At 39.2% G+C, this 15,462-nt stretch overlaps 1 protein-coding gene across 5 annotated transcripts in view; it reads right to left on the reverse strand.

The window, feature by feature from the left end:
• Positions 1–15,462, reverse strand: part of SHF (Src homology 2 domain containing F) — a 412,091-nt gene that overhangs the window by 54,238 nt on the left and 342,391 nt on the right. For 3 of the 5 annotated variants that reach the window (XM_082254702.1, XM_082254701.1, XM_082254705.1), the window contains 2 exons: positions 4,494–4,665; positions 2,034–2,153 (listed from right to left, as the gene is read on the reverse strand). The exons of the other annotated variants lie outside the window; for them this stretch is intronic. In XM_082254702.1, the coding sequence (XP_082110828.1) occupies positions 2,034–2,153; positions 4,494–4,665 (292 nt within the window). The remainder of the gene's footprint in view (positions 1–2,033; positions 2,154–4,493; positions 4,666–15,462) is intronic. 5 annotated transcript variants of the gene reach the window in all.

The following is a 15,462-nucleotide window of genomic DNA, read 5'->3' on the forward strand; positions in this document are numbered from 1 at the left end:
GATCTCTTGAGTTCAGGTTCAAAGTATAGCATTTGATTAAAAATCTGCATGTTTTAAAAGTAAACCCATTTAAATGAATGCCCCACCTCTAATTAAAGAATTTTCCACCTACACTGGCTAGCTGGACGCACAGCAAAAAATGGTGTCCATGGAAAATGTTATTAAATGTTGGCAACTATGTTCATATAAACTAGCGTTTAGGGCACTTGGACAGAAGGATCAGTTGAGAGGAGTCAAAGTTCTTTGGATATTTTGCTTTTCTCCTGCTTGGTGGTCTGTACAGTAAAGGTGGTTCTGTACATAAAGCAAACTACAAGATGCCTCTAGCAGAACATTATTTTAGTGAAAACAAATGCTACAATCACATGAAAAGGAGTGGATGTGGTTAAAAAAGGGATATCATAATTCAAGTCTGCATAGGGTAGTATAATATTTAAATACCCTACATACAGGTCTTTAATTTTATTGTATAACATGCAGGCTAATGTCAATATACCTGAAATGGGATTTACCGTGTGAATTCCCAAAGCAATATTAAGCTCCTCTCCCCAGTGAAAAATTACATATGGAGTGAATGAGAACTACTTACTCTTCATACGGGGAAGATTGCAGGCTTTTATTGCTAAGATGGTTTTGTCCATTTGCTAGCCATCCAATTTAAAACTGCTATTTTTAATGGACAGCAGTAATTTACGCTGCCCTCAAGGGTAGCAAGCTTTTATTAAGCTATGTCAAGCAGAGAACCAAACTAATGAAAGCTCCAAGCAGTCTGAGAAGATGCCCTCTTAATTTTAGAGCTCTGTGCCATAAATAACCGTTTAATCAGGATAGCTAGGAATTTAAACACAATGTAGAAAGGGTCAGTTAACAATAACCTAACTTCCTTGCAGAATTATCAAGTGTAAAAACCATATTTTCGGAAATAATCCTCACACAAAGAATACTAAATATTCATAAACAAATCAATTTATTAACAAAACCAAATTTACACAACAAATCCATTGTTATATTGTTAAGAATATTCTGGTGCATTTTTTTGGAAATATTTATTCTGGTGCATTTTTTTGGAGATATTTATTTGCCTTTTATGGCTTGGACCACTTTAGACAAGTTTCCACTAATTTGGGGTTTCCGCACAGTGAACAGAACGCTGCCAGTGCAATGTGCTGGGGTAATAGGATCACATGAAGACTTTGTACAGTGTACACACAAGCTCAGAATTACCCTTCAACAGAAAAAAAAGTGTATATCACTACTATCCATGTAAGGCCCATTATTGTAAAGTATTTTAAAATTGACCGTGGGAAAACTGAAAGTCCCCTCCTTGCAGTGGGCACTGCTCCTTTACGGCTAGGGTTACCTGCTCATTTTCATCTAGGGGGCAGAGGAAAGAAGTTTTACTTATTTCTGCTCATGCAAGCTCTTCTGTGCTCCTGGACTGGTCCCTGGCAACCTCTTCTTTACCATACTTTTGCAGTTTAAGGTCCCCTTGAGATAAAGAACAATGCATGGATCATAGACCTATATTGCACACGAGGACATAAGGGGACAGTTCATGGTTTGAGCTGAGGTGATGGGGGAGCAAAGGATTAGGTAAATAAAAGTGTTCTTACGGTTTCCTAGACTAAATGGGCAGTTAACTCTAGCAGTGTGGGCAAAGCCCTAACGCAAGGGGGTTCTTTAGGCTTTCCCCAGAGTTCAGCTTTAAATATAATCATGCCTCATGTAATATATACTTTTTTAATTTTTATTTTTCTGGAAAATGGGTATACAGGTAGAAAACATATTTGTTCATATGTGCACTAAATGTCTGTGGGGAAAAAGCCCAAATTATATGCGTCATTCACTATTAAAACTTAGATAGGCAGGACTACAGTAAATAGGCTAATTTTTTTCATTTGTGTTTAGTTTAAGACTTCGACAATAAATCTACCAATAAATGGTAAACCACAGAATAAATTTAAGCGTATAATAAGCTGTACCCTTGTGTGACCTGCTGTTGCTTGTTTTTAAATGAAAGACAAGACACCTACTTCAGTGATAAGGAAAAGTCAATCTTGCTGGTCTCGCCGTTTCGCACCAGGTAACTTGCTTCTTTACAAAGCCTCAGGAGACTCTCTGCATCTGTGCGGCTGATTGCACCATGGTACCAGCTGTGAGGGCATCAGATTATTAAAGAAAACAAAAGAACAAAAAGGCTGTCTCATTGAAGGGAGGGGGTTGGCTACTACTCTATTCTCAATATATAAAATGTCTACATATTATATTTAAAGATACCCACACATATATTATAATATATAGATGCATACACACACACACACACACACACACACACACACACACACACACACACATACAATATTACCAGAAGTATTGGGACATCTTCCTTTACACGCACATGAACTTTAATGGAATCCCAGTCTTAGTCCATAGGGTTCAATATTGGGTTGGCCCACCTTTTGCAGAAAAAAACAGCTTCAACTCTTTTGGGAAAGCGGTCCGAAAGATTTAGGAGTGTGTCTATAGAAATGTTTGACCGATATTCCAGAAGAGCATTTGTAAAGTCAGGAACTGATGTGGGCAAGAAGGTCTGGCTTGCGGTCCCTGCTCTAATTCATCCCAATGGTTTTATAACGGGTTAAGGTCAGGACTTTGTACAGGCCAGTCAAGTTCCTCCACCCCAAACTTACTCATTCATGACTTTATGGACCTTGCTTTGTGCACTGGTGCGCATTCATGTTGGAACAGGGAGGGGCCAAACCGTTCCCACAAAGATGGGAGCATGAAATTGTCCAAAATGTCTTGGTATTGATTTGGACCAGTGCACAAAGCAAGGTCCATAAAGAAATGGACGATCGAGTCTGGGGTTAAGGAACCTGACTGGCATGCACACCGTCCTGACCTCAACTCGATAAAACACCTTTGGGATAAAGGTGACTGCAAGCCAGGCCTTCTTGCCCAACATCAGTGCTTGACCTCAAAAATGCGCTTCTGGAAGTGAAGGTCAAAAATTCCCATAGACACACTCCTAAACCTTGTGATCAGCCTTCCCAGAATAGTTGAAGCTGTTATAGCTGCAAAGGTTGGCCAGCTCCATATTGAACCCTATGGACTAAGACTGAGATGCCAATTAAAGTTAAAAGGCAGGCGTTACAATATGTATATATATATTTTACACACATAGCATATGTTTTTTTTTTTCCAAGAAGATTTTGATAGCAATAAGGATCATTGTAGTTCTAGCAGTAGGTGAACCCCCATATTCCTATTGCTACTTATGCTATCTGTTATAAACCAAAATACATCAATCAGTCCACGATCAGTGACATTTCACAGTTATGAGAAGCACCTATACTATACACTGGAGGATAATTAAAGGATAAGTTCAGCTTTTAAAAAAATAAATAAATAAATAATAAAAAAATATGCATTTATTATTTCTGGTTTCTGGAGCCTCTAAAACATTTCACCAGTGACCAGCAGATCACTGGTGCCATGCAAGTCCCCGTCAGTTATCTATGTGCCTGTACCTCGTGCGGGCAAGCAGATACAATCTGACAGGAAGACTTAATGAACTACCACAGCACACCACATTGAAAACTGCAAGCCTTTGCGGCTGTCGGGACTTGTATTTTTCCAATCACAGAGGACTATGGGGTTCCGCCCACCTGGCCATGTTTTTATAAATTGTGACAGCTAACGGGGGAAGAAGATCCCAGCTACCTGTCAAAGTAGAGGATCTGGTGGGGGAACAGGGGCTGGGCTGGGCTGGGCTGGTCTGGTCGTAAAATGTTACATCCTGAATATAGGTGTAACATGTTACGAAAGGTGAACTTTCTTTAATCCTTTAAGAAGGATGGAAGGTAGAATTTGGTGGATTCACATATTTGGTTGGAGGAGGAGGCAGAATTGCCAGTCACTAGCAATGAATGAATTAGCTATTGAGTATATGGCAATTATATCTCTAAAATGGATTAAGGAATAACCCAAAAACACATGGTTCAAATGGGTGGAATTTGGGCATCATTTATCTCAGGAATTAGTGCACAAAGTTTCAAAGTACATAACATATGAACATATTTAGTGGGAGGTCTACTTTATAGTAAAATATATATACTAGTGTGAAACAAATCCACAGTATTGCACCCCTCCCCCCCAATTGCACCGTGTGAAATCTTGAATAGTAATATGTCAAAACTGGCATAATACAAAAATACCTTTCAGTTACGTTGATGGGGCTCGGTTCTAACTGCTACAGCTCAAAGGAGCACTATGTGTAGGTGCCTAGGCTGGGATTCCTTTGGTTTTGCTATGCAGATGGCGAACATACTAAGGATAAAAGATTTCATGGATTCCAGAGCTAATGTAGAAATTTATTTTTAATTTGAGTTGTAAATAGCTCATCTAACAGTTCCATAAATCTGCGATCAATTGTTTGATCCCAGTGTAAAAGGTTTTTATTGTGCCCCCGCAACAATATTAATGATACTTACAATTGACTCTCTAATGGCAGGGAAGGATCTATCCTTTCTCCCACTGAGATGGTGTGTTCTATACTTGGATTCTTGGTTGCCTTCATGTTTCCAGCTGAGTGTCTGTGCGTGTGTCTGAGTCTGTCCTCTCTGGATGATGACATGCCTGTTTTATCAGCACCATCAAACTGGGCTGAAGAAAAAGAGAAAAACTATAAACTTTAATTCTGTTGACCACAGAACAGAAAGAACAAATTCATTAAAAAGAATTAAAAGGGGGCATCAGTATTCATGTAGCCTTGCCTATTTAGGGAAGGTCATAATACCTGCATAACGTCCTATTGATAACTTCCCTTCCTGTGCAATGTTTTTCACTAAAATTGTGTAGAAAACTTAGAAACCGTAAATGAATCTATCCTAGATATTCATACAACTAAGAAACTGCAATAAGCTATAGGTGATGGATCACAGGCTACAGCAGGGGTGCTCAATCTGAGGGCCACTTAAGTGATTCAGTAACCGATTGTGGGCCATAATGAACTAAAATGTTTCAGAATTTAATTTTTTTTAATTTTGAACACCACAATAAAGATTTTAAACAATCAAGATCAGAAGTGATCAGCCAGGAAAGCATCAGGAGAATAGCTGGCCGGGTAACACAGAGCGGGGGATCTCCTGCTGTGACATGACTTGTATATAAAACCCTGGCCAGTGTCAAACAATGCCCTGCCTCCTGGACCAGCTCCTATGACAGACAGCACACTGGTCCAATGCATGTCCAGGAGGCAGGACCAAGTTTGACAGTGGCCAGCGTTTCATTTACAAGCTGTGTCCTAGCGGGAGATCCCTGCTGTGTGTGATCCTGTCGGCAATCCACCCATCACTGCTGCATTGATGGGCACTGATGAGGCTGCACTTATGGGCACTGCTAGGCTGCATTCATGGGCACTGACAGGCTTCAATGATGAGCAGTGAAAAGCACTGATAGGGCTGCATTAATGGCCACTGATAAAGCCGCAAGGATGGACACTGTTAACGCTGCACTGATAAGGCTGCACTCATGGGTACTGATATGCTTTATGTTAATATTGTTAAAGAAGTTGTTGTTAATATTTATTTTTGTAACTTAATTCTGCATAAAACACTTAACAGTGTAATTTCATGAGATAACTTATGAGGGCGTGTTTAGGGGCAACTGGTGGTGAATAACTCTTAAGGCATGGCTAGTAGCCCTGCTCAAGATCATCATTTTCTGTGGAACCAATCCCAGTTGGATGTTTACCCACTGTTTAATCACAATCACAAAAAGAAAGAGTGGATGACATTAGTGTGACCACTGACTGTTTACTTTTTACAGGGACTCTATTCCTTTTTCAGTGGTTACAGGAGGAAAATGGGAAGATCAGTTTCTGTACATGCGACCCCAGCAGCCCCTCCTGTCCAAATGTAAAATAGAATGCGACAGGCAGGCCACACAAGCCCCTGGAGCATAGGGTGGGGTCGCCATTGCAACCCCTGATGCTACACCAGGTGGGGGGGGGGTGTAGTTAAAAGACGTCTCAACAATGGGGTTTTGTCACCCCCCCCAAAAAAATAAATCACAAAGCAGCCTAATGATTTTAAACCCTTTTATAGGTGCCAATATGCACACTGAAAAAGTGCAGTGTATGTGTGGATTAATACACTGACCTTCTTTTGCTTTTCCAGATTCTGCTGGCAAAGTTCAACAGGTCTCAGGTGACATGCACTTGGGTATCACTTCGCCTGGGACAGGAGCCAGCACTACTGGGTAAGAATTGGCCTATGCGGCTTCTGCTCCATCCAAGGCCAGCACCGGCTTGATGCTCTGGGATAGAGGGTCGCCAACTCATTGACCGTGAACTGGGCTTGCTGACCTGCCCATTCCAGAGCATGAGCATGTTCTTCCCTGGCTTGAGCTTGCGGGCCACTGGATGCCCAGGTGAGGTTCTGGGGAGGGAAATTCAAAGCCCCTGGAAACCCACTCTAAACAAGGACTTTACAAAATTTGAAACAATTTTTACTGAACTGTCTGATGCATTAAAAAGGCCCCTTTTGCTTAGATAAGTTTTGTTTGAAATGTTCTCTACAGATGCTGAATATATTTATACTCTGTTAAAAAGCTGGATGGGCAGTGGCTCCTGACACGCAGTAAAAACCCTGAGGACCATGGCATATAAATTCCCTGTCTAGACAGAAGAGCACTCATCTGCAAGCGTCACTGTGACTGGGCTGCAATTGCAATGCAGATAACTGTAAGAGCTCTATGGGAAGAATAGATATGGAAATCTAACCACAGGTTACAAAGAGGAGATTATGGACGACTCATTTAAACAAATGATTATTCCATGTCCATCTTTCCTGGTCATAGCTATCTTTGTATACATATAGATTTGAAGTCTGTATTTCATGGTAGAATACGCTACAATCATTGACCTTCATACATAGAAAGTGTCATAAGTGCCACAATAACAGGCCAACCTATTCTCTGTGAACGATGTAAATGTTATAATGAATATAAAGCAGTCTAATTTCTCACTTTGTAACCATGACAATTCACTATTCTGACAATTCTATATACTATGTATTCACTGGATAATAATTTAATCTTTCATTAAGTGTTCTAATTCACAATGAAAAGACAAATAATTGTAAGGGGCGTCTACACTTTATGGTTGTAGATTTTTAATGTCAAAGTAAAGTAAAAACTATAGGTAGCTCATAGCAACGCAATGCTTTAATTGATGTATCTAAGGGGTTGATTTAGTTAGGGCAAACAAGTGGTGTACTTTGCAAGGGAATTTGCCCTAAAGTTTAGTATACCCAATCACGAGCAAGGAAAAAAAAGAAAAAAAAAAAAAAGCATTTCATCTTTACTTCATTTACTAAGCTCTGGGGGCGAATTCTCTTGCAAAGTGAACAGTCCATTTGCCTTTATTAAATCAACCATTAGAGTCCACTAAGATGACAGATAGGACTGAGCAAACTGTACCTCCTCATTCAGAAACATATACACATCAAGCACACACTTAATAAAATGAGCAATTCACTTTAGTTTACATACGTTTGTGGATATGTATATAGATGTGGTTAAGAAAACCAGTTACAAGAGAATACAGTTACTAACCTCCCTCTAAAAATTCTAGCTTATTGGCTTTTCAGAATTATACAGTTTTAATACTTTTCAACTTCTGTTCTGCACAATTGTTCTGGGCCAGCAAATCAGAAAGTACTGAGTACAATAGACAATTATGAAAACCAGGCAACTAGAGCTTTTGGAAAGTCAACAATAGCATTCTTGAAATATCTCTCATAAAAGGTTTCATTTACATTATTTCTAAGTGGAGATAGCAAGGAACAAAAATAAAGAATCAAGAATGAAAGGGTGATGTTAATAGAGCAGAAAATATGGGAAAGAGGAAGTAGTGTAGATATTATGAAGATGTACTTCGTACGGAGAGTCTACAGAAGCACTATTGTTACAGGGATATCTACTGATGTCTATATACAAAAACACCTTCCTCTTCTTAAAATACATAGAAACAGTCCATGTGTGTGAGAGTATCCAAATACTTTTGACAATATAGTGTATTTTACTCTAATAACCTTTTAAATCAGGTGGTTAATTTAATTTCAATATCTCTTTATTATGATTTTTCAAAAATAACAGTACAAAAATAACAAAAGAAACCATTCATATATAATAACATTGATACATAATGACATATATAGAACCAAAAGTACCATAGGATCAAAAAGTGCTTCAATTACTCCCATAAAGGCGTCAATATCCTAAACACCACTTATCAGTACCTATAATCCATTGACAACTAGAATTTCCAAACATCCCGCCATGTCCGTTAATTGAAACAACAACAAAAAGGGGGGGTCAAGGGAAGGAAAAGGGAGGGGAAGAACAAGAGTACTTCCTTTCCAAAATTTCAGTGGCACTGAAAACCAACCACATATATTCAATCGTACACAAAGTGAGATTCAAAATTTTCTTAATCCATCACCACTGTGCATCTGAAATGATTCAGCCAAGAGCTCCATCTGATTTTAAATACTTTCCTTATCGAACTTATAGTAGCCAAAATTTTTTCCATCTCACAATGTTGGTTGAGCAACAAAACAGCGTCTTATGGGGCTGGAACATTCTGGGATTTTTTTACCGTCTAGTGATTGAAAGCTTTGCCGCCAACAAAAAATGTATTATCACTGCTCGGAACTAAACTGAATTTCATGTATATTCAAAAGTAGAATAGCTAATTCAGGATTAGGAACAATACCATATCCCACGATCGCTGAGATTATAGAGAATATCTTATTCCAAAATGACCTGATTGATTTGCATGACCAAATTATATGAAACAGTGTACCCTGTTCACACAGTTCCTCCAGCAAAATGCTGAACGAGAGGGATAACATTTGGATAATTTAATAGGAGTTAAATACCAATAATTCAAAGTTTTTTTATATAATTCCCAATGATTAATACATTTCGACGAAACATAAGTGGCGGCAAAAGCTTTCATCCAACTAGTTTCTAGTAGCTATATTCATAGCTGATATGTTCTCCTGGTAGAGTTTATAAATCAAAGTTGGAAGTTTCAGATATAAAGGTAAAGTGTTTTTCCGTAAAAATGAGTGCATTTGAAGATAACCTAAATATGCCGAAGCTGGTAATTTATAATAGGAAAAAAAATATTCAGGTTTTACTTTTTTTTGCTACCCTTCCAAAATGTGATATGAGTAAATACATTTTATATTTACCTAATTATGTACTCTTACCTCCATGGCTTTCAAAAACCTCCCTAACATGTACCAAAAAGGAGTCTGCATGCAAAGGGCAAACACAAATTACAAATGATAAAATGTGTATGGTGTGAAAAATCGGTGCTAATTCAAATCATAAATAAATGTGATACACTCTGTGACAATAACGATGTCCACCACTGTGGATAGTGCTCTATATGATAAAACCTGATGCAAAAATGTCGAAGTAAAATCAATCCTCAATGTATAACTGTAAAAGCGAGCCTATACACAAAAGATCTTCAGTGGATGACTCTGAAAAGACTGTGCATAAATAAAGTCCTCAAAAAATATATATATATAATGCAATCACAAAATCAATGCAATAGATGAAAAAGGGTGATGATCAATATAATCGTTGATGACCGATATGTGATGAAAAAATTCCTAAAAATATTTCATAAAACAATTCATAAAAAAAGTTGTGTATAATAATATAAGTGTCTGAGAAAATCCCACAGTGTCCAATATACAATCAAAGATGAATGAAATAAATCTTCAAAGGATCAACCAATCGTAAAATATAACATCAATAATCTGGATATCGATCCAATCTCCAACAAACAGGTGTGTAGTGGCCGCTTACCTCCCATACACACTATCTGCACATGTGTGTAATCCAAACAAGCCGATTGCTTTCCTTTGAACTGGGCTTCCGACCTCTCTCCTCTCTTGCAGGCATGTAATCACTGATGTTCACAGTACATCGATCTCCCAATCCAGTAACGATCTTCAGCTGCACAATATGCTCACTCCAAGCCGTTCCGCCTCCCATACACACTATCTGCACATGTGTGTAATCCAAACAAGCCGATTGCTTTCCTTTGAACTGGGCTTCCGACCTCTCTCCTCTCTTGCAGGCATGTAATCACTGATGTTCACAGTACATCGATCTCCCAATCCAGTAACTGGGAGATCGATGTACTGTGAACATCAGTGATTACATGCCTGCAAGAGAGGAGAGAGGTCGGAAGCCCAGTTCAAAGGAAAGCAGTCGGCTTGTTTGGATTACACACATGTGCAGATAGTGTGTATGGGAGGTAAGCGGCCACTACACACCTGTTTGTTGGAGATTGGATCGATATCCAGATTATTGATGTTATATTTTACGATTGGTTGATCCTTTGAAGATTTATTTCATTCATCTTTGATTGTATATTGGACACTGTGGGATTTTCTCAGACACTTATATTATTATACACAACTTTTTTTATGAATTGTTTTATGAAATATTTTTAGGAATTTTTTCATCACATATCGGTCATCAACGATTATATTGATCATCACCCTTTTTCATCTATTGCATTGATTTTGTGATTGCATTATATATATATATTTTTTGAGGACTTTATTTATGCACAGTCTTTTCAGAGTCATCCACTGAAGATCTTTTGTGTATAGGCTCGCTTTTACAGTTATACATTGAGGATTGATTTTACTTCGACATTTTTGCATCAGGTTTTATCATATAGAGCACTATCCACAGTGGTGGACATCGTTATTGTCACAGAGTGTATCGCATTTATTTATGATTTGAATTAGCGCCGATTTTTCACACCATACACGTACTAATTCACGGTGGGGACACCGATTTAGATTGGCAGCTTTTTCTACATTTTTTTTTTTTTTTTATTTGATATTTTGGAATTGATTTACTCCTATCAAGCCCCTCTGGGTAGCGCATTGATCCTCTTATTTATTTATTAAATGATAAAATGTGCTACCATTTGTATCAATTCTATCATCTCTACTACAGCTAGACTAGTCAGTTATCAAACTGATCAGCATCAGCGTTTCATCTTCCAGTTCATAGACAACCATTGATATGTGTTCTTTCTAAACAGCACAAACAATGCATTTTGTCAAGTACACTGCAGCAAGGCCCAAATGGCTCCTAGCACTTTTTTCTACCCCTCAGTCCTGCTGTGGAGGGAATTACCTGGGTACCTCTTGTGGTGAATTTTCACCTATTTTAGTGAATAAGGAGAAACTAATTAAAAATTTACATTGCAAAAGATTTAAAAAAAAACAAAAAAAAAAAAAAACGTACATTTTGCTTTTACATGATTGGCTGCTTGAAATATGAACAACTTCACCTCATTTACTAAGCAAAGTATTTTCACTTAACTTAGTTAAAGTGGTACTAAAGCCTTAAGGTTTTTCACTTTAATGCATTCTATGCATTAGGATACAAAACCTTTTTCTGCTGCAGCTCCCCCCCCAGACCCCCCCCCCTTTTTATTACCTGCGCTTGATCCAGCGACCTGCATAATAGCAGCAGCTCCAGCCACTGTCTTCCTCCTTATTGGACATAATGATAGGAGCCATCAGGATGGCATTCAGGTTCCCAGGGATGCAATTTAGTTCAGCAAGGCTGCATATTCCTCAGAGTAAACAAATTGGTGCTAAAAGAATCACTTAAGGACTTTTTCATGCTGGCCCTTCTCTGTGGCCACCATGTCTTTCAGCTCATTGATTTCAGTTACCTTTGTCAACCAGATGGATATGGGCGGAGCCCGTTTGTCTGTTTCCAGAAAAGCAGGAAGCAGCTCTTCACCACAGTTCGCAAAAATGGTAGAATGAAGCGTCGATAAGCATTACCGGAAAAATGGTGGTGACCCACGAGGAAAAAGGAAGGATCCCACGGTAACACACGATCCATACATTTCTGGTTTATGTGGCAGACTTCTGTCCAATAAGTATGCAGTGATCGGAACAACCAGAAAATATGAAGACGAGCCAGTCTCTGTAGCGGAATGGACACTGAGAATATGGTATGGATTGCTTCAAATGGGACAGTAATATTTGTCAGCCATGTATCCTGAGAAACGTAAGGACTATTCCTGGCCTGTTTGATTCTGAACATGTTCATTGAAAGAGCTAATCACATTGGCCTCTGTTCCATGTACTTCAGTGTCAGAGATGGACAGTCTGTCACTGGCAGTCTTTTCATAATGTTTGTGTATTGAGGTGTGATGTGGATTCTGTTAAGCCTGTCTGTCCCATTGTTAATTGTTGATGAACTCACATTGTTTCTGTCCAGATGGTTAATTAGTTCAGGTTAATTCTATTTCTGTATACAATTGTATCTGCATATGATAATGTAATCAGGCAACCCCTGACCTGACGGGGTAATCTGATCAAGAGGGGAATGCTCAAGCAGACGGTAAGTCTGAGAAACCGCATGGCGCAAAGAAGTGTTATCCAGACACAAAAATAAAGTCCAGCATAGATTAGAACATCCATAATTCGCTGTCTGAAGACCCAGTGTACGGCAGAGAAGAAAGGTCAGGCCTGAAAGAGGCCATCCGTTTTCAAGGCCTGAAATCTTGAGTCATGTAGACCAGAGCTAAAGGTGGGGTTCCCGACTAGAAGAGGTAAGTGGGGAAAAAATCGTAGATATAGATGAAGTCGGGAACACTTTGGAGCATACGTGCCAGATTTCACTTACAGTAGGATGGCTGAGAACCGAGGTATGAAGCCATGTATGGCACCAGGGCACGTAGAACTCTGGGGCACAGGGCACAGCAGAACTCTGGACAGTACCTGTTCCACCTGCACCCACTGTTTGAGAGGCCTGTGGTGCTACCAATCTAGCACCCTAGTCAAATGGCAAGCAACATGGTAGATATCAAAGTATGTCAGTCATACCCCCCCATCAGTTTTGGCGAGTAAGCCCGGTGAGCTTCTTTGCCTGTAGGAAGCGCCCTATCCGCGGGCCTTATGCGCCCTCAGCTCCCATGGGAGGCGCTTGGGTCCATGTCCTCACCTCCAGCAACGGTCACTGCCAGATTTACTGTGTAAGTTTTGGGAATGTGGGGATCTTTCTCCCTCTCCCCCCCCTCCCTCCCCCCCAGTTTCCATTAACCATCATTTAATGCAATGTCGTCATACGCATTTTTTTTTATAGACATGGATCATACACCTACTCTTGAAGAAGTGGCAATTTTAGTCCACGAAACATGTCAGTTGATGGATGTTATGATGTCATTGAATTACTCTTTTACTGTTGTCACAGTGTCATGCTGGTCTTTTTGAACCTGGTTTGGGGGTTATCTACTAGTTTTTACCATCCAGTCTTACTCAATCTACTCATTATGTTTGTATTTTATACATCTTGCCTATTCATTTTTGCATGTATCAATAAATGTGGTATTTTTGCCTTACCTATTTTGTCATGTCATGTCTCTCATTTAAAGTCTCAACCTTTCTTTATTTTCTATTGACATTAGGGATGGAGGCGCACGGCAAATCCCACCGTGCGCCTCATTAAAAGTCCCGCCCTCCCCCCTCTTCTAGCCAAGTTCCAATAGTAATCCCAAAGGAGAAGGAGAGGTGTTCATTAACCTTCACTGGAGCGGAAGGGTTGTAATCGATAGCTTTGATCCAGTGCATCATCTGCTGGCCCAGTATAGGGTGTCTGACGGTCTCCATCAGAAAGTCCCAATTCACCCTATCAAATGCCTCAGTGCCAGTCAACAGGAGCAGCACGGGGATCTTTCGGGCATATGCAGCATGGATCAAATTTACAGCCTTGATCGTATTATCTCAAGCTTTCCTCATAGGGGCAAATCCCATGAGGTTAGAATGAATCAAATTGGGGATCAGTTCAATTAGACGTATTGAAAGAATTTTAGTGAACAGTTTGAGGTCAGTATTTAGAAGGGATATGGGACGATAATTTTGGCATTGTACTGGTTTTAATTGCTGCCTCAATCATCCAATCATGTGCTTGCGAAAATCCTACAGAAGTATGAAGTTACTTTGCAAAGTAAACTTTGTATACTCCTTTAGTAAATCAGGGTCAACATGCTTTTTTATCTGTCAGGTATTCATTTTTAAACAATTTACAATTGAGATTTTTATTAATAGGGGTATAAAATCATTTTATTACTCAAATACAGGTGAGTGCACACTAATTTATGGCATTTTCTTTCATAAGTGCAATACATTTGCCTACAATGTTAAATCTCTTTAAAGAAGTTAATTTTTAGATAACCTGGTTCTAATTTACTAAAGTAACCTGCTGTAAGTAGACCTACATGCCTTAAACTTTTCAAGCTATATAACGGATTGAACGGCCTAAAATGAGGAGGAGATAGCTGGGCTGCCTAAGGTAAACTAGAAGGTGAGGGCAAGTGCTTCCAAGGATTGAAAATGTTAGAAAATATATCTCTCTACATGCCACAGAAAAACTAAGCTTTAACTGAGGATGTATCACATCCATATGCTGGCCAAGTCAAGGAGAAGATCTAAGCAGGTCCTGGGTCTCTAGAAACGTGAAGACCATCCCCCTTAACTCACCATTAGAAATCTTTCCTCTTTAAAGCCACCTTAAAAGACAGAGGGTTCAAAAGAATTCAGAGAGAAAATAGATCTAAAAGGGCAAGTCAAACACACAGCAGAATAAAATAAAATGCTACAGAGAAGAGCCAGTAAATGGATTCTTCTGGTGCCAAATTTTGATACAATATCTTGGACAATAAATGTTGTTATCTTGAAGTAAAATCTTTAATGCATCCTGAAATGTTGATGGTGAACAAAAAGACTATCAGTGCAATGGTGACACAGGATGACAAAAATCAATAGAAAAAGGCTGGAGGGGGCCTGGAACTACGATGTACACAGATCAGATCAAGAATACATTACTGCTTAACGGGCTTTCACATCAGTATTTCTGTCTGTTCGCTCCCTCTGGATACTGAGATATTGATGCTTTCTAATGCAGTCTCACAGCATATTTCACTACCTCTTCAACCTGCTCCTGCAACTACAGGGTTAATGCAGGTTAAGTGATGCATTAGCATTTCAATTTTTGGCATTAGTTACTCCAAGAAACACTACATAGCTATGTACCTTATAACTGGAAAAAAATAAGATTTTCTTACTGTATTGCAGGGTCACATCCCTTCTGATGTAAAAACAATGCACAATAATCTGCTATAGGTGTTCCTACGGAATGTTGAGTAACATGATCAGAAGCCCAGGAGCTGACTTTCAGCTCTTGGGCTTAGCACTGGGTCCTGGCTATATCCGACATGGATTCTCTGTCCCTGCATGTTCGTTCCGTAGGAGAAATACCAACAGGAACATCTGGTTAGGCTTTATAAAAAAAATTTGAACACTTAAGTGATCTGAGATCATTAAGTATAAACAA

The sequence above is a fragment of the Pelophylax lessonae genome, assembly GCF_965119305.1.
Source record: "Pelophylax lessonae genome assembly, chromosome: 4".
NCBI lineage: Eukaryota > Metazoa > Chordata > Amphibia > Anura > Ranidae > Pelophylax > Pelophylax lessonae.